The sequence below is a fragment of the Leptodactylus fuscus genome, chromosome 11, assembly GCF_031893055.1.
Source record: "Leptodactylus fuscus isolate aLepFus1 chromosome 11, aLepFus1.hap2, whole genome shotgun sequence".
Classification (NCBI taxonomy): domain Eukaryota; kingdom Metazoa; phylum Chordata; class Amphibia; order Anura; family Leptodactylidae; genus Leptodactylus; species Leptodactylus fuscus.
This window is the reverse complement of record NC_134275.1, coordinates 88,605,962-88,625,507: the sequence shown is the minus strand read 5'-3', so window position 1 is coordinate 88,625,507 and position 19,546 is coordinate 88,605,962. Positions and strand designations below refer to the sequence as shown.

The following is a 19,546-nucleotide window of genomic DNA, read 5'->3' as shown; positions in this document are numbered from 1 at the left end:
GGTACACATACCGGGATCATGGTACACATAGCGGGATCATGGTACACATAGCGGGATTATGGTACACATAGTGGGATTATGGTACACATAGCAGGATCATGGTACACATAGCGGGATCATGGTACACATAGCGGGATCATGGTACACATAGCAGGATTATGGTACACATAGTGGGATTATGGTACACATAGCGGGATCATGGTACACATAGCAGGATTATGGTACACATAGCAGGATTATGGTACACATAGCGGGATTATGGTACACATAGCAGGATCATGGTACACATAGCGGGATTATGGTACACATAGTGGGATTATGGTACACATAGTGGGATTATGGTACACATAGCAGGATCATGGTACACATAGCGGGATCATGGTACACATAGCGGGATTATGGTACACATAGCGGGATCATGGTACACATAGCGGGATCATGGTACACATAGCGGGATTATGGTACACATAGCGGGATCATGGCACACATAGCGGGATCATGGTACACATAGTGGGATTATGGTACACATAGCGGGATCATGGTACACATAGCGGGATCATGGTACACATAGCGGGATTATGGTACACATAGCGGGATCATGGTACACATAGCGGAATTATGGTACACATAGTAGGATTATGGTACACATAGCAGGATCATGGTACACATAGTGGGATTATGGTACACATAGCGGGATCATGGCACACATAGCGGGATCATGGTACACATAGCGGGATCATGGTACACATAGCGGGATCATGGCACACATAGCGGGATCATAGTACACATACCGGGATCATGGTACACATAGCGGGATCATGGTACACATAGCGGGATTATGGTACACATAGTGGGATTATGGTACACATAGCAGGATCATGGTACACATAGCGGGATTATGGTACACATAGCGGGATTATGGTACACATAGCGGGATTATGGTACACATAGCAGGATCATGGTACACATAGCGGGATTATGGTACACATAGTGGGATTATGGTACACATAGTGGGATTATGGTACACATAGCAGGATCATGGTACACATAGCGGGATTATGGTACACATAGTGGGATTATGGTACACATAGCAGGATCATGGTACACATAGCGGGATTATGGTACACATAGTGGGATTATGGTACACATAGCGGGATTATAGTACACATAGCGGGATCATGGCACACATAGCGGGATCATGGTACACATAGCGGGATCATGGTACACATAGCGGGATCATGGTACACATAGCGGGACGAAGACTCACGACCACAGTACTGCAAGGCAACAGTGTTAACCAATAAGACAGTATGTTGCCCCTAAATGGCTGCACGTTCCGGCAGTCGCTGATATAATCTCTATCATATATTCCTCAGTGGATAAGGATTAACCCAGCCCATTGGTTGTCCCTATTTTTTCCCTGAATGTCCCTTTGCATTATTTCCAGTGCAATGTATGATCAGTGGTGAGAGTCACCCAATGGTTTGGGCTGTAGAACCAATAAGAACTGAACCAACAGTGTCACAGGGTCTCTGAAGATAAAATAGGAACTAAGATATAAAGAATATACCTTTCCCCATATTGTTAGACATGATATGTTATTATAGACCACCAAGTCTATCATATTGGGTCACTGTAGCCATTGTCTGTTGTCTGGTGGTCTTGTACAGTATGTTCCACCATGTGTGTCTCTTCGCATTACCGGACTCTGCCCTTTGCAGTGTAACGCTACACACGTGATACCATTATATATATATATATATTGCTCTCTGGCCTTGTAGGGGGAGATTGGATGAGTCCCAACTGGATGATGTCATTGTGCCTTGTAAAGCTAGCACATGGAAAAGATCCATAGGTTTAAAGGTCACATGGACACACCTATGCCCATTGGCTGTAACGTAGAATGTAATTACGTCTCTTCCTTCCTCGTTCTCCAGGTCTGGGATAGTAATGGAGCTGGGAGTATCAGGGACTCTTCTCCTCGCTGTCTTAGTCAGCCTTGTCCTATATTTCTTCATATGGAGGAGAAAACTAAAAAAGAAAAATACACCCCCCGGACCACCCCCACTCCCCTTACTGGGCACCATGCTGCATATGAGCCCCAAAGAAATGCCGCAGTCCCTGATGAAGGTGAGTTGTATTACAATGGCTGTGCGGTATGTCTTATCTTACTATATGTCCTATTATTAAAGCGCCTTCAATCGATAGTCTATAGGCTGCCGCATCGCCAGATATTCTGGATTATTCAACTATTTAGCTTTGCAACAGTGATATATTTTGCTGTTACTGAATGTATATGCTTGCACCAGACACTTTGATACAGCGCTCGGCAATGTCCGTGGCTGCCACTCCATTTCTCCATTACGGAGTCACCTCGACCATCCTCACTCGTGTGCATATACCTTACACAGTTGACAGTAACTTGTATTTCCACTACTTTTTGCACCATCTCTTACTTGTAGGGACATTATTGCTACCAATGCTCTTCCCCTATCAGGGGATTGATTTGATCAGCCCTGGTGGGCCCAGTCTCTAGCATAATATTTGTCCATCAGATTTGAAGGCCACTATTATCTATTTCTTAGGGGTTCCCAGAGGTTGGGCCCCCAGAATTAGAATATCTGGTGAGCCCAAGGAACCCAATACAATACTGGACACGATGTCTTCTTTCTCCACTCATGGATATCAAAGTGTCTTTGCTCTTCTTCTAGGCCATTGACTACCAAGCCCAATGCTTGTGGCAGTAAATAGCGAATAGCCACACATTGTCTAACTTCCTAAGATGCATTTTATTTTGGGTTCAGGTGATTCGTGCCTCTGATTCGCTTTGGGTTGAACAAGTTCGGTACAAACCATAAATGCAATTATTATACTCTCTTCAGATCCCAGAGTATAATAGGTGGAGGCCCAGGGGAGGTGTAAAAAATAGAAAAAAAAACATTTATACTCACCTGCCTTCACCTCTTTTGGGCTTCCTCATGGTGTCTGGCACTCTTTCTATCTCTTCAGTGAGGTCACGTGCCCTCAACATCTTTTGGGCCTCTTCATGGCATTTGGTGCTCTCTCTGTCTCCTTGGTGATGTCATGCACCCAGGGTCACTACTAAGGCCTGTGATTGGGTCATTACGTGACCCCAGGTACCACTAAGAAGTCTGCAAATGCTGCAAGGAGGTCCAAAGGGATCGAGCTTGAAAACAATCTGAAATTGTTTGATTGTGTTGAAAATCTGGTTGAACCTGGCTTGGACCAAAGCGACTTGCCCATCTCTATTCAGGACATCTAACTATCTACCCCGTCAACTAGTAGATACATCATATTGGTATATAGCAGGAGGGTGAATTTTTAATTTATTTTGAGGTTTTTCTTCCAGCTGAGTGAGAAATATGGGCCGGTGTTCACCATCTACCTGTCCAGTACACCAGCGGTGGTCTTGGCTGGCTATGATTGTGTGAAAGAGGCTTTGATAGACAATGGAGACGTGTTCAGTTTCCGAGGTCCTTCAGAACTGGCCGATCTGCTCTTTAAAGGTTACGGTGAGTAAATAAATACTCTGTCCTTCATGTTAATAGCTTGGAACACCGAACTGTCCTATAGGATTGGCAGAGGGCACCGCATAGTGTTGGCTACATCTCAGATAACATGGCACCGTGATAAGTTGGAGATTCACTTACCATGTTACTTGGCACTCTAATGTATAATATGTCTGTTCACTTATTATCTCAGGGTTGATCATGACCAATGGTGAGAGATGGAAACTCTTGCGCCGGTTTTCCCTTTCTACTTTGAGAAATTTTGGTATGGGGAAGAGAAGCATCGAAGAACGTATCCAAGAGGAAGCCCATTACCTAACAGAGGAGTTTAAGAAGAAAAGTGAGGACAATCTCAAATTGTTTGGTTTTGTTGAAGACCATAAGACCTTCGAATTTGTGGAGCATTTGTAAACTAATATATCATAGACTGCTTTGGAATTTATAATATACTGTCAGTTATCATTTACCCAGAATACTAGAGGCGTGTCCGGGGAATATACATTGATGACTTATCCTTAGTCCCGTCTTCAGGATCCTGCTATTGAGTAGAGGGAAAGAGCTAAACTGAAGTACCAGGTATAGCCACAGATATAGAAGAGCTACAATGAAAATGTTAGGTTACTGATGGTCTATGAATCCATCCAATCACTAGTCTCAATAGTCATGATAGCTAGGTGGTTCCATCATTGGTGCAGAGACCATCGTTGCAAATGATGTAAGTTACTACCACATGTTACTGTCCAACTGCTCAATTGAGACAAATGAGTAACTGCAGTAACCCGTTGACTGGTTATCACCTAAGACACTTCAGCAATAATGCCAGAGACTGACCCCCAACCTCTAGAATGATGGAGGGGACATCTAACCTCATTTCCTTCCCTTTCAAAATTTTTGAGGAAAACCATCACAGAGAAAAGAATTGATGATGAGACTGTCCAGAGACTCCTACCATGGGTGGTCCTTTTCCATCCCATCACATGTCAGGTTGCACTATCGTCATGTCATGTGATGCGCTTTTGTAATGTACTTTCAAATAATTTCAATCAACACAGTCGTGCGATAACTTGGGGCACCAGGTGTCTTTATGACCATTAGATGACTTGGTCCTAAACCCCGCCAAAATAGATACACACATTTGGAATCAGAATGCGATGAAACCTTTATATCTCCCGTTACAGATTTGGGTTGGGCGGTCTAGGTTGGTCATTGACAAGTTTGGATGTTTTCTTGCAGGCACCCCCTTTGAACCCACAGATCTCCTGACCTTGGCTGTCTCCAATGTCATCTGCTCGGTTGTGTTTGGAGAACGCTTTGACTATGAAGATGTCAAGTTCAGGACAATTCTCACCTTACTAAAAGAAGTTTCTCTGCTCATGTCTTCTGTTTGGGGAATTGTAAGTTAATATTTAACGTAAGTGTTCATAAAGTCGGAAGTTTCTTGAATATCGTCTACCAACGACTGAATCTATTTAGAGGACGTCAGAAATTCCTAAAATCTACTGAAAGACCGTTTTCCCTCTTACTCTATTTTTAGCTTCTCAATATCTTTCCCAAGACTTTCCGAATTCTCCCCGGACCCCACCAAAAGGTCTTTAGGAATCTGGAGAAAATGAAAGCCTTTGTGGCAGAGTCCTTGGAAAGTCACAAAGAAACCCTTGACCGTAACTGTCCTCGAGACTTCATTGACTGCTTCTTAATAAAGATGGAGGAGGTGACAACACTATTATATTATCTATGTAGTCCAATATTAAATAGAACCAACTACCCTGCCTGTGACAATGGCGTAACCCCAGATACTTTGTGACATTGCAGGAGAAGGACAATCCAAAAACTGAATTCCACTTTGACAATTTATTTGGCACAGTCATGGACCTCTTCATTGCTGGCACAGAAACTACAAGCACGTCCCTTAAATATGGTTTACTGTATCTGCTCAAATACCCAGAGGTGGAACGTAAGTAAGGCGGCTAACATCAAACAGCAAGTGTCCCATAAACCGTAACACCGGCCATTACTAGGCACTAGAGATGAGTGAGTAGTATTCGATCGAGTAGGTATTTGATAGGATAGTACAGTATTCAAAATACTCGTACTCGTTCGAATACTACTCGCTATTCGCAGTAACGATTCAACTCAGAGCCAGTGTTGATTGGCCAAATGCTATACAGTGTACAGCATTCGGCCAATCAACACTGGTTGTGTCGGAGGCTCTTCTGCGACGTGAAGGAGTCTAAGATCGTAAGATCGGACCACAATCGAGACTGCTGTGGTCCGATCTTAGACTTCGCCTCCTCACAGGCGAGCCTCCAGCAGAACCAGCGTTGATTGGCCGAATGCTGTACACTGTATAGCATTCGGCCAATCAACACTGGTCAATGCATTCCTATGAGAAAAAGTCAGCTCCTGCATAATCACAAGCTGCCAGCTCTCCCGACTAGCAAGGACGAATCAATCCTGGTTCTGCAGGACGAGTGAGGGCCGGTTCACATTAGCGCTTGCCTCGCATCTGGAAGGAGTCTGCAGAAGGACCCCCCGAACGGAATATCAGCTCAACTGCAAGCACTGTGCAATTAAAGCGCATGGACCCCATAGACTATAATGGGGTCTGTGTGCTTGCGACGCACTGCCCGCACAAATAATTTGTGCGGGCAGTGCGCTGCAAGCACACTGAGTCGTCATAGTCAATGGGGTCTGTGCGCTTTAACTGCACAGCGCTCCTCCTAAACACTTTCCTCCTGCTACTCGTGGACTTGGTGACTCTCCTTTAGTCCAATAGTGGTTTCCCCTGAAACAACCATTTTTCCCATAGACTATAATGGGATTTGATATTCGATCGAGTAGCCGAATATTGAGGCTCTACTCAAAACGAATATTGAATCTCGAATATTTCACTACTCGCTCATCTCTACTACGCACATCACAACAAGTATCCCATAAACCGTAATACCTGCCATTACTAGGCACATCGCAACAAGTCTCCATGGCTTTGGTACTGCAATTCATCCCCATTCACTTCCTTTAAGCTGGACTGCAATATGAGTCAATCTGTGACCTTGTATGGTGATGTTTTTGGACATAAAGCAGACATGTGCTTCCTATTTTTGGGCAACCCTTTAACCCCTCCGACACATCGATCATAATAATCAGATTCCTCAGTCTGGTCTGTATTCAGAATCCTCTCTCATCGTGGGCATTAACTCTTTCTGTAGCCTCATTTCCCCTTTCACCCCAATGCTTCCCCGGCCCCTTCCCCCAGCCACTCACTTTTATCTTCTGGTATGGCCGTACAGTCACTATTACAACTGGGAGCGGTTCAAGGCCCATAGGGGGATTAGTTGTTTCTTTTTTAGTTTTTAGCACTATGTGTATATCTATGCAATACAATATAACATAATGGTAACAACAATAAGTAATAGAACAATTTATACATTTCCATTACCGTTACTAACTGTGATATTTGCTCATAAGGGAAGATTCAGGAGGAGATGGATTGTGTGATTGGCCAGAATCGATGTTGTTCGGTAGAGGATCGAGTCCAGCTGCCTTACACCGATGCCGTTATCCATGAGATTCAGAGGTTTGCAGATATCACACCTTTGGGACTCCCACGTGCAACAGATAGAGACACAACTTTCCGAGGATACCACATTCCAAAGGTCTGAAGCAAAAGAATTCTAAAGACCATTCCGGATGGGGGAAGGGCGGCAAAGGGCGGCGATGGGGGGGACACATCACAGAAGTGCCATAAGCCCCAGATCGACAAATTGACAGTACTGAGAAGCAGAATGTTTTGCAAGGCGAAACCCTATAAAATCCTGTGAGATTCCTCTTCTATCAAAAGGAAATAAAATGTTTGTTCTGTTCTTCATCTTTGCAGGGAATTCTAGTTTTCCCCATGTTGACATCCGTACTGAAGGACCCCAAATGTTTTAAGAACCCGAAACATTTTGATCCCACAAACTTTCTGAACGACAGCGGCAAATTCCAGAAGAATGAGGCCTTTGTGCCTTTCTCACTAGGTAATGTGTTTGGGTACGGTTCCAGTAGTATGCGGTATACTAGAATATTATCTATAACTTGACGTTATTTGCTGTATTTCTTTTCATTTTGAGGGATATATTTATTATTTCAGATGAGCAAAGATGTCAGAGGCAAGAGTATGTCAGTGATAAGAGTATGTCAGTAATAAGAGTATGTCAGTGATAAGAGTATGTCAGTGATAAGAGTATGTCAGTGATAACAGTATGTCAGTGATAACAGTATGTAAGTGATAAGAGTATGTGAGTGATAATAGTATGTCAGCGCCAAGAGTATGTCAGTGATAAGAGTATGTCAGTGATAAGAGTATGTCAGTAATAAGAGTATGTCAGTGCCAAGAGTATGTCAGTGATAAGAGTATGTCAGTAATAAGAGTATGTCAGTGATAAGAGTATGTCAGTGATAAGAGTATGTCAGTGATAACAGTATGTCAGTGATAACAGTATGTAAGTGATAAGAGTATGTGAGTGATAATAGTATGTCAGCGCCAAGAGTATGTCAGTGATAACAGTATGTAAGTGATAAGAGTATGTGAGTGATAATAGTATGTCAGCGCCAAGAGTATGTCAGTGATAAGAGTATGTCAGAGCCAAGAGTATGTCAGTGGTAAGAGTATGTCAGTGATAAGAGTATGTCAGTGGTAAGAATATGTCAGTAATAAGAGTATGTCAGTGATAAGAGTATGTCAGTGCCAAGAGTATGTCAGTGGTAAGAGTATGTCAGTGATAAGAGTATGTCAGTGCCAAGAGTATGTCAGTGATAACAGTATGTCAGTGATAAGAGTATGTCAGTGCCAAGAGTATGTCAGTGGTAAGAGTATGTCAGTGCCAAGAGTATGTCAGTGATAAGAGTATGTCAGTGACAAGAGTATGTCAGTGATAAGAGTATGTCAGTAATAAGAGTATGTCAGTGATAAGAGTATGTCAGTGGTAAGAGTATGTCAGTGATAAGAGTGTCAGTGCCAAGAGTATGTCAGTGATAACAGTATGTCAGTGATAAGAGTATGTCAGTGCCAAGAGTATGTCAGTGGTAAGAGTATGTCAGTGCCAAGAGTATGTCAGTGATAAGAGTATGTCAGTGACAAGAGTATGTCAGTGATAAGAGTATGTCAGTAATAAGAGTATGTCAGTGATAAGAGTATGTCAGTGATAAGAGTATGTCAGTGATAACAGTATGTCAGTGATAACAGTATGTCAGTGCCAAGAGTATGTCAGTGATAAGAGTATGTCAGTGATAAGAGTATGTCAGTGATAAGAGTATGTCAGTGATAAAAGTATGTCAGTGCCAAGAGTATGTCAGTGATAAGAGTATGTCAGTGATAAGAGTATGTCAGTGCCAAGAGTATGTCAGTGATAAGAGTATGTCAGTGATAAGAGTATGTCAGTGCCAAGAGTATGTCAGTGATAAGAGTATGTCAGTAATAAGAGTATGTCAGTGATAAGAGTATGTCAGTAATAAGAGTATGTCAGTGATAAGAGTATGTCAGTGATAAGAGTATGTCAGTGCCAAGAGTATTTCAGTGATAAGAGTATGTCAGTGATAAGAGTATGTCAGTAATACGAGTATATCAGTGCCAAGAGTATGTCAGTGATAAGAGTATGTCAGTGATAAGAGTATGTCAGTAATAAGAGTATATCAGTGATAAGAGTATGTCAGTGCCAAGAGTATGTCAGTGATAAGAGTATGTCAGTGATAAGAGTATGTCAGTAATAAGAGTATATCAGTGATAAGAGTATGTCAGAGCCAAGAGTATGTCAGTGATAAGAGTATGTGAGTGATAACAGTATGTCAGTGATAAGAGTATGTCAGTGATAAGACTATGTCAGTTCCAAGAGTATGTCAGTAATAAGAGTATGTCAGTGATAAGAGTGTGTCAGTGATAAGAGTATGTCAGTAATAAGAGTATGTCAGTGCCAAGAGTATGTAAGTGACAAGAGTATGTCAGTGATAATAGTATGTCAGTGCCAAGAGTATGTCAGTAGTAAGAGTATGTCAGTGACAAGAGTATGTCAGTGATAATAGTATGTCAGTGCCAAGAGTATGTCAGTGGTAAGCGTATGTCAGTGATAAGAGTATGTCAGTGCCAAGAGTATGTCAGTGATAAGAGTATGTCAGTGATAAGAGTATGTCAGTAATACGAGTATATCAGTGATAAGAGTATGTCAGTGCCAAGAGTATGTCAGTGATAAGAGTATGTCAGTGATAACAGTATGTCAGTGATAACAGTATGTCAGTGATAAGAGTATGTCAGTGATAAGAGTATCTCAGTACAAAGAGTATGTCAGTGCCAAGAGTATGTCAGTAATAAGAGTATATCAGTGATAAGAGTGTGTCAGTGATAAGAGTGTGCCTATAATAAGAGTATGTCAGTGATAAGAGTGTGCCAGTAATAAGAGTATGTCAGTGCCAAGAGTATGTCAGTGATAAGAGTATGTCAGTGCCAAGAGTATGTCAGTAATACGAGTATGTCAGTGATAAGAGTGTGCCTATAATAAGAGTATGTCAGTGATAAGAGTGTGTCAGTGATAAGAGTGTGCCTATAATAAGAGTATGTCAGTGATAAGAGTGTGCCAGTAATAAGAGTATGTCAGTGCCAAGATTATGTCAGTAATAAGAGTATGTCAGTGCCAAGAGTATGTCAGTAATACGAGTATGTCAGTGATAAGAGTGTGCCTATAATAAGAGTATGTCAGTGATAAGAGTGTGCCAGTAATAAGAGTATGTCAGTGCCAAGATTATGTCAGTAATAAGAGTATGTCAGTGACAAGAGTATGTCAGTGATAAGAGTGTGCCAGTAATAAGAGTAATAAGAGTATGTCAGTGATATTAGTATGTGTTAGGATTGGGTCCCACAGGTTGTCATCATAGCGCATTGCGCCACCTGTGGGCCAGTCCAGGTCCAGCTTTTGGCCTACCGAGCATGCTCAGACCTATTGGAGCTGCTCAAAAAACTAAGTGCCATTTCTCCCCTACTGGGCATGAGCGGTGAGGTCATCACCACCCCCTCTACTGGGCGGGACTTCCCTTTAAATAGTGTAATCCAACGCCCACCAGGGGCTCACACTTTGACTAAAAACTCCAAAGTCCATGGAGTGTTTTTGAAAGACAGTAGTGTCAGGGATAGGCTTCCAGCATTGCAGGCAGGTTTCAGACTGGGCTTCTGTGTGGGGTTCCTCTGCTTTTCCTTGGTGCTGTTAGTTAGGACCTGTAAATCCTGAACCGCTAGATAGACACAAGGGCTAGGAGCGGTAGACGCTGTTCCAGCTTGTAGATCTGCAGCAGCTATGGTCACTGAGATAGCCTATGGTACTGTCTGATTTCACGTATGGCTCCAAGCTGTGTGCGGAGCATGTCCTAAAACTTACGTGGTGGCCCCTAGCTGTGGCAGGGGTAAGTGTGTCTGTTTGTGTCTGATGGCCTGGGGTCAGTGTTTAACCCTTGGCAGCCTTGTGTGTTTCACTTGTACTGGTGCACCTGGTCAGTGAGCTAACTGGCAGGTTATTTGCACCCTGTTCACATTGAGTATCACACAGTTCACATTAAAGTACTTCTGCAGTGTTTGCAGTAAATTCACACTTAATATGCACTGCAGTATCTTGGCAGCTGTTCACACTAGTATCACTGCAGTAATGCACATTAAGTACCGCTGTAGTGTTCTTGGCAGCAGTTCACATTTTGTTCCTTTTGAGTTCAAACATATAGCCACCCATCACTGGGCCTGTGGACCTCGTCTGCAGTGTCTTGCAGACTAGCGGGTCTGTTGTTTAAAAATATTCATATATATACACAGAACCGTAACAGTATGTCAGTGCCCAGGGCATGTCAGTAATAAGAGTGTGTCAGCGGTAAGAGTATGTCAGTGCCAATAGTATGTCTGTGATAAGAGTATGTCAGTGCCAATAGTATGTCAGTGCCAATAGTATGTCAGTAATAAGAGTATGTCAGTGATAAGAGTATGTCAGTAATAAGAGTGTGTCAGTGCCAATAGTATGTCTGTGATAAGAGTATGTCAGTGATAACAGTATGTCAGTGATAACAGTATGTCAGTGCCCAGGGCATGTCAGTAATAAGAGTGTGTCAGCGGTAAGAGTATGTCAGTGCCAATAGTATGTCTGTGATAAGAGTATGTCAGTGATAAGAGTATGTCAGTGATAAGAGTATGTCAGTGATAAGAGTATGTCAGTGATAAGAGTATGTCAGTGATAACAGTATGTCAGTGCCCAGGGCATGTCAGTAATAAGAGTGTGTCAGCGGTAAGAGTATGTCAGTGCCAATAGTATGTCAGTGATAAGAGTATGTCAGTGGTAAGAGTATGTCAGTAATAAGAGTATGTCAGTGCCAATAGTATGTCAGTGCCAATAGTATGTCTGTGATAAGAGTATGTCAGTGATAAGAGTATGTCAGTGCCAATAGTATGTCAGTGATAAGAGTATGTCAATGATAAGAGTATGTCAGTGCCAATAGTATGTCAGTGATAAGAGTATGTCAGTGCCAATAGTATGTCAGTGATAAGAGTATGTCAGTGATAAGAGTATGTCAGTGCCAAGAGTATGTCAGTGATAAGAGTATGTCAGTGGTAAGAGTATGTCAGTGCCAATAGTATGTCAGTGGTAAGAGTATGTCAGTGGTAAGAGTATGTCAGTGATAAGAGTATGTCAGTGCCAATAGTATGTCAGTGATAAGAGTGTGTCAGCGGTAAGAGTATGTCAGTGCCAATAGTATGTCAGTGCCAATAGTATGTCAGTGATAAGAGTATGTCAGTGATAAGAGTATGTCAGCGATAAGAGTATGTCAGCGATAAGAGTATGTCAGCGATAAGAGTATGTCAGCGATAAGAGTATGTCAGCGATAAGAGTATGTCAGCGATAAGAGTATGTCAGCGATAAGAGTATGTCAGCGATAAGAGTATGTCAGCGATAAGAGTATGTCAGCGATAAGAGTATGTCAGCGATAAGAGTATGTCAGCGGTAAGAGTATGTCAGTGCCAATAGTATGTCAGTGCCAATAGTATGTCAGTGCCAATAGTATGTCAGTGATAAGAGTATGTCAGTGATAACAGTATGTCAGTGATAACAGTATGTCAGTGCCAATAGTATGTCAGTGATAAGAGTATGTCAGTGCCAATAGTATGTTTGTGATAAGAGTATGTCAGTGGTAAGAGTATGTCAGTGGTAAGAGTATGTCAGTGATAAGAGTATGTCAGTGCCAATAGTATGTCAGTGATAAGAGTGTGTCAGCGGTAAGAGTATGTCAGTGCCAATAGTATGTCAGTGCCAATAGTATGTCAGTGCCAATAGTATGTGAGTGATAATAGTATGTCAGTGATAAGAGTATGTCAGTGCCAATAGTATGTTTGTGATAAGAGTATGTCAGTAATAAGAGTATGTCAGTGCCAATAGTATGTCAGTGCCAATAGTATGTCAGTGATAAGAGTATGTCAGTGCCAATAGTATGTCAGTGATAAGAGTATGTCAGTGATAAGAGTATGTCAGTGCCAATAGTATGTCAGTGCCAATAGTATGTCAGTGATAAGAGTATGTCAGTGGTAAGAGTATGTCAGTGCCAATAGTATGTCTGTGATAAGAGTATGTCAGTGGTAAGAGTATGTCAGTGCCAATAGTATGTCAGTGCCAATAGTATGTCAGTGATAAGAGTGTGTCAGCGGTAAGAGTATGTCAGTGCCAATAGTATGTCAGTGCCAATAGTATGTCAGTGCCAATAGTATGTCAGTGATAAGAGTATGTCAGTGATAAGAGTATGTCAGTGATAAGAGTATGTCAGTGATAAGAGTATGTCAGTGATAACAGTATGTCAGTGCCAATAGTATGTCAGTGATAAGAGTATGTCAGTGCCAATAGTATGTTTGTGATAAGAGTATGTCAGTGATAAGAGTATGTCAGTGCCAATAGTATGTCAGTGCCAATAGTATGTTTGTGATAAGAGTATGTCAGTGATAAGAGTATGTCAGTGATAAGAGTATGTCAGTGCCAATAGTATGTCAGTGCCAATAGTATGTTTGTGATAAGAGTATGTCAGTGATAAGAGTATGTCAGTGATAAGAGTATGTCAGCGGTAAGAGTATGTCAGTGCCAATAGTATGTCAGTGCCAATAGTATGTCAGTGCCAATAGTATGTCAGTGATAAGAGTATGTCTGTGATAAGAGTATGTCAGCGGTAAGAGTATGTCAGTGCCAATAGTATGTCAGTGATAACAGTATGTCAGTGCCCAGGGCATGTCAGTAATAAGAGTGTGTCAGCGGTAAGAGTATGTCAGTGCCAATAGTATGTCAGTGCCAATAGTATGTCAGTGCCAATAGTATGTCAGTGCCAATAGTATGTCAGTGCCAATAGTATGTCAGTGATAAGAGTATGTCAGTGATAAGAGTATGTCAGTGCCAATAGTATGTCAGTGCCAATAGTATGTCAGTGATAAGAGTATGTCAGTGATAAGAGTATGTCAGTGGTAAGAGTATGTCAGTGGTGGTCATCTTGTGGAGATGGCAATATTGTAGAGACTTCCATCATAACCATTAATTCTTTCATCAGGCCCTAGTTCACATTTAATCCTGTATTAGGACATGTGTATTATATGCCTGTGGGGCTGAGTTACCCAAAGGCAGAAGAATGACCGGTGGATGCGAAGAAACTGCGCTACTCTCTTGGGATAAATCACACACGTACTTTATTCCGCTTTTCTTAAGTGTTTTTAAGAAAAGCGGAATAAAGTACGTGTGTGATTTATCCCAAGAGAGTAGCGCAGTTTCTTCGCATCCACCGGTCATTCTTCCTTACATTTGATACACGATCCATTTGAGTGTATTTTGTAATTTTGTGTTGCTCGGTATTATTCCTGTGTCAGAGTTACCCAAGGGGGCACCTCTTTGCCAATATGCAGTAGCCTAATGCCAAGTAACTGGCCACTTTCAGATACACCTAGACTTATATGTGGTAGTGGTAATCAATACTGGGATGCAGAGAGCTGATGAAGACACACATCGGGGAAGACCTCGAGAACCACAACTTTTCATTGTCTCTTTTTAGAAGTTGAATTGTATGACCATGATGGAGTGAGAACTATTTCTCAATTTTTGGGCACTTGCCCCTGCTTAATATTACACAACATTTTCAAAACTTTCCTAGAAATGAGTCGGTGGGCACATCTCGGTGTGTTCTGTTTTTGACCTCAGCTCTGTGGAGATAGCAATGCAAACTATTGGCCTTGGTGACTTTCTTGTATTTTAGGTCAGTTTTTGTTAGGCTATCAGACTGTCTAATAATAATAATAATAATACATTTTATTTATATAGCACCAACATATTCCGCAGCGCTGTACAATTTGTAGGGTTAAAATACAGACAGATACATTACAAAGAGAATCATTTCACACAATGGGACTGAGGGCCCTGCTCGCAAGAGCTTACAATCTATGAGGTAGAGGGGGTGACACAAGAGGTAGCAGGGGCGGCATTACTTATACAGGGGTCAGACACTTCTGTAATAGAGGTGACTGTCATTACACAAACATAAGACTTTATGAGCCGTCACCAGTCGTGTCCTGTAACATGTGGATGGAGCTCGGACCTATAAAGTTATCCTGAGATGACATCATATCATGTGGGGGCGGGGACAGAGGAGGGTTAAGGGTTTACGTTAGACATTGTGATAGGCTTGTCTGAAAAGATGCGTCTTTAGTTTGTGTTTGAAACTGTAGAAATTGGGAGTTCCTCTGATTGTCCGGGGTAGAGCATTCCAGAGAAGTGGTGCAGCTCGGGAGAAGTCTTGTATACGAGCGGGGGAGGTTCTGATAATAGAGGATGTAAGTGTTAGGTCATTGAGTGAGCGGAGAACACGGGTTGGGCAGTAGACAGAGATGAGGGAGGAAATGTAGGGAGGTGCGGCATTATGGAGAGCCTTGTGGGGGAGGGGGAGAACTTTATATTTTATTCTATAATGAATAGGCAGCCAATGTAGTGACCGGCACAGACCCGAGGCCTCGCTGTAGTGACCGGCACAGACCGGAGGCCTCGCTGTAGTGACCGGCACAGACCAGAGGCATCACTGTAGCGTCTAGCCTGATAGATGAGCCTGGCCGCTGCATTCAGAATAGATTGTAGAGGGGAGAGTTTAGTGAGGGGAAGACCGATTAGTAAGGAGTTACAGTAGTCAAGGCGAGAATGAATCAGAGAGACAATAAGTGTCTTTAGTGTATCTCTGGTAAGGAAAGGGCGTATTCTGGAGATGTTTTTGAGGTGGAGGTGACATGAACGTGCGAGTGATTCAACATGAGGGGTGAAGGAAAGGTCTGCGTCAAACATAACCCCAAGGCAGTGGGCCTACTGCCTAGGAGTTATAGTAAGGCCTGAGACTGCAATGGATATATCAGGGACAGATCTATTAGATGGTGGAAACAGTAGTAGTTCAGTCTTGGAGAGATTTAGTTTCAGATAGAGAGAGGACATGACATTAGAGACAGCAGAGAGACAGTCACTGGTGTTCTGTATGAGTGCAGGGGTGATGTCACGGGAAGATGTGTATAATTGGGTGTCATCAGCATAAAGATGGGACCTGAAGCCAAATCTGGCGATGGTTTGTCCAATGGGGGCTGTGTAGAGAGAAAAGAGCAGGGGGCCTAGGACCGAGCCCTGAGGAACCCCAACAGCAAGGGAAAGAGGGGAGGAAACAGAGCCCGCAAATGATACACTGAAGGTGCGATCTGAGAGATAAGAGGAGAACCAGGAGAGCGCCGTGTCATTGAGACCAACTGAGCAGAGCCTATTGAGGAGGAGATGATGGTCAACAGTGTCAAAAGCTGCAGAGAGGTCCAGAAGAATAAGAAGAGAGAAGTCGCCATTGGATTTAGCCATTAGGAGATCATTGGAGACTTTTGTGAGAGCCGTTTCAGTAGAGTGCAGAGCGCGGAAGCCAGATTGTAAGGGGTCAAGCAGAGAGATAGCGGATTAAACGAGAATAGACCAGGCGTTCCAAAAGTTTAGAGATGAAGGGGAGGTTAGAGACGGGTCGATAGTTAGCAGCACAGGATGGGTCCAGGGAGGGTTTTTTCAATAGCGGGGTTATAACAGCATGCTTGAAGGAGGATGGGAAGATTCCAGAAGAGAGAGAGAGGTTAAATATTTTAGTAAGGTAAGTAGTGACAGCAGGCGACAGAGATTGGAGAAGGTGTGAGGGGAAGGGGTCACTACTGCAGGTTGTAGGGCGAGATGAAGAAAGTAGTTGGAAGACTTCCTCTTCTGTAACATGTTCAAAAGATGAGAATGGACAGTCTGAAGTGCGGTTGGTGAGGGGATCCTTGCTATGGTAGGTGGTGGGATCAATGCCACCTGCGGCTTGGGCAGTGATTTCCTGATGGATCTTATCAATTTTAGCATGGAAATACGTGGCTAGGTCATCAGCAGTCTAATATATTATGTCACCCCTTCCCATAGGCAAAAGGAGTTGCATTGGAGAAGGTCTGGCGCGCATGGAACTATTTCTTTTCCTTACCAACCTATTACAACGATTTAACCTGAAATCAGAAGTAGCCCCTGAAGACCTTGAAATCTCCCCAGAACCAAACAAAAATGGAGCAGTCCCGAGGACCTACCAGATGTATGTGACCAGCAGATGACCCCCGCGCTCCCAGGGTGTCCTCTATAGTTTGACCATTGCAATCATTTACAGAGACAAAACAACACTCCCATACCATGGTAGTCATGGTATACGGCTACATTCTTACCCCTTATGGAGCCAATCTTCAAGATATTGAACTACTGCTTGATCACTTTGTCGTGCAGCATCCAGGTCATTTGAGCTTTGCAGCCTACTAGGGGAGTTTTCTTATTCTCTTTTCATGGTGCTGATCTGTTCTTAGATTTTCTGGTGCAATAAATTGAAGATGTTTGCTATACATTTGGACAATATACAGTATATTAAATACTACATTGTGAGAAATTGTTGTGAGTCCTCGTGTAGATACTTGGATAACCAATGTAATATCTCTGCATGCAGTGGAGCCTCTCGCAGGTTGACTTCTCCGTTAACCTTGTGTGGGTAGGTTTATGCCACCGCCTGCCCCTTTCCACCCATCCCCTTTGTAATGTTTTTGTATACTGGACTGTAGCCATAGTATCACGTCATGTGACTACCACAGCCAATGACCGGTGATCCAATGGAGCGGAGGAGGATTCACCCAATAAGTATTGCTACACTTATTCTATTAGAACGTTGTCCACGTCTGCTCCAAACTAGATGGACCCGAGACACCCCCTTTGATGGGACTATACTGACCCTGTATGTACCAGGCTTAAAGGGGTTGTCCGATGCCATAAGAAGCTCTTTAGAATGAAAATTAATCATAATTACTGAAATCATTTCGTTATTAAATCCACCAATTCCAGACCTAACGATCATGGAAATACTAAAGAGAGGAATTGTTCACGGCCGCCTAACTTACATTTTCTGGCTGCTCCACCTGATAACCAATGGGGTCCCTATGTACGGGGATTCCTCCCTAAATCAGGGGTCTCAATCATGTGACCACTGAGTATGAAGAGGATGATTTTTATTGAATCATTGGGGGACTAGGCGGTATTTTATTACTGGGGGGAGGGGTCAGCAGATTGTATCGAAGGGCAGAGCTACAATGTATATCTAGAGATGTACTATTGGATGATAACTGCGAGGAAACTCATCCAAGACGAACCCACAGACGCCTTCCCCAAACCTCATTCTATGAAAATAAGGGCAGTATCACTTTAATTGAATGGGAGCACCAAATGTCTTTGGGAACTCTCCAATTTCTGGTCATTTTTTTTCTATGTGCCTTCCAAGTTTGAGGCCTTTGTCCTAAACGCCTTAAACCGTACCTGGCTATGGATATACAGTCCTATGAAAAAGTTTGGGCACCCCTATTAATCTTAATCATTTTTAGTTCTAAATATTTTGGTGTTTGCAGCAGCCATTTCAGTTTGATATATCTAATAACTGATGGACACAGTAATATTTCAGGATTGAAATGAGGTTTATTGTACTAACAGAAAATGTGCAATATGCATTAAACCAAAATTTGACCGGTGCAAAAGTATGGGCACCTCAACAGAAAAGTGACATTAATATTTAGTAGATCCTCCTTTTGCAAAGATAACAGCCTCTAGTCGCTTCCTGTAGCTTTTAATCAGTTCCTGGATCCTGGATAAAGGTATTTTGGACAAACAATTCAAGTTCAGTTAAGTTAGATGGTCGCCGAGCATGGACAGCCCGCTTCCAATCATCCCACAGATGTTCAATGATATTCAGGTCTGGGGACTGGGATGGCCATTCCAGAACATTGTAATTGTTCCTCTGCATGAATGCCTGAGGATTTGGAGTGGTGTTTTGGATCATTGTCTTGCTGAAATATCCATCCCCGGCGTAACTTCAACTTCGTCACTGATTCTTGAACATTATTCTCAAGAATCTGCTGATACTGAGTGGAATCCATGCGACCCTCAACTTTAACAAGATTCCCGGTGCCGGCATTGGCCACACAGCCCCAAAGCATGATGGAACCTCCACCAAATTTTACAGTGGGTAGCATGTGTTTTTCTTGGAATGCTGTTTCTTTTTGGACGCCATGCATAACGCCTTTTTTTATAACCAAACAACTCAATCTTTGTTTCCAAAATGAAGCTGGCTTCTCCAAATGTGCTTTTTCATACCTCAGGCAACTCTATTTGTGGCGTACGTGCAGAAACGGCTTCTTTCTCATCACTCTCCCATACAGCTTCTCCTTGTGCAAAGTGCGCTGTATAGTTACCGATGCACAGTGACACCATCTGCAGCAAGATGATGCTGCAGCTCTTTGGAGGTGTCTGTGGATTGTCCTTGACTCTTCTCACCATTCTTCTTCTCTGCCTTTCTGATATTTTTCTTGGCCTGCCACTTCTGGGCTTAACAAGAACTGTCCCTGTGCTCTTCCATGTCCTTACTATGTTCCTCACAGT

The 19,546-nt window shown here is 42.7% G+C and overlaps 1 protein-coding gene across 1 annotated transcript; it reads left to right on the top strand.

Annotated features, from left to right (window-relative positions):
• Window positions 1-1,936: 1,936 nt before the first annotated feature.
• LOC142184151 (cytochrome P450 2A5-like) lies at window positions 1,937-17,284 on the top strand. Its single transcript, XM_075258882.1, has 9 exons — window positions 1,937-2,130; window positions 3,371-3,533; window positions 3,724-3,870; window positions 4,764-4,924; window positions 5,065-5,241; window positions 5,343-5,484; window positions 6,999-7,186; window positions 7,408-7,549; window positions 17,012-17,284. The coding sequence occupies exons 1-9, from the start codon at window positions 1,951-1,953 to the stop codon at window positions 17,191-17,193; spliced, it is 1,482 nt and encodes a 493-aa protein (XP_075114983.1). The 5' UTR covers window positions 1,937-1,950; the 3' UTR covers window positions 17,194-17,284.
• The last annotated feature ends 2,262 nt before the right edge of the window (window positions 17,285-19,546 follow it).

Excerpts from the sequence above, each read along its gene's own strand:
- LOC142184151 (XM_075258882.1), top strand. The coding sequence starts at position 1,951 with ATGGAGCTGGGAGTATCAGGGACTCTTCTCCTCGCTGTCTTAGTCAGC. Across the intron at positions 5,242-5,342 it reads TCTTAATAAAGATGGAGGAG|GAGAAGGACAATCCAAAAAC; the intron begins GTGACAACACTA and ends GTGACATTGCAG. Across the intron at positions 7,550-17,011 it reads CTTTGTGCCTTTCTCACTAG|GCAAAAGGAGTTGCATTGGA; the intron begins GTAATGTGTTTG and ends CCCTTCCCATAG.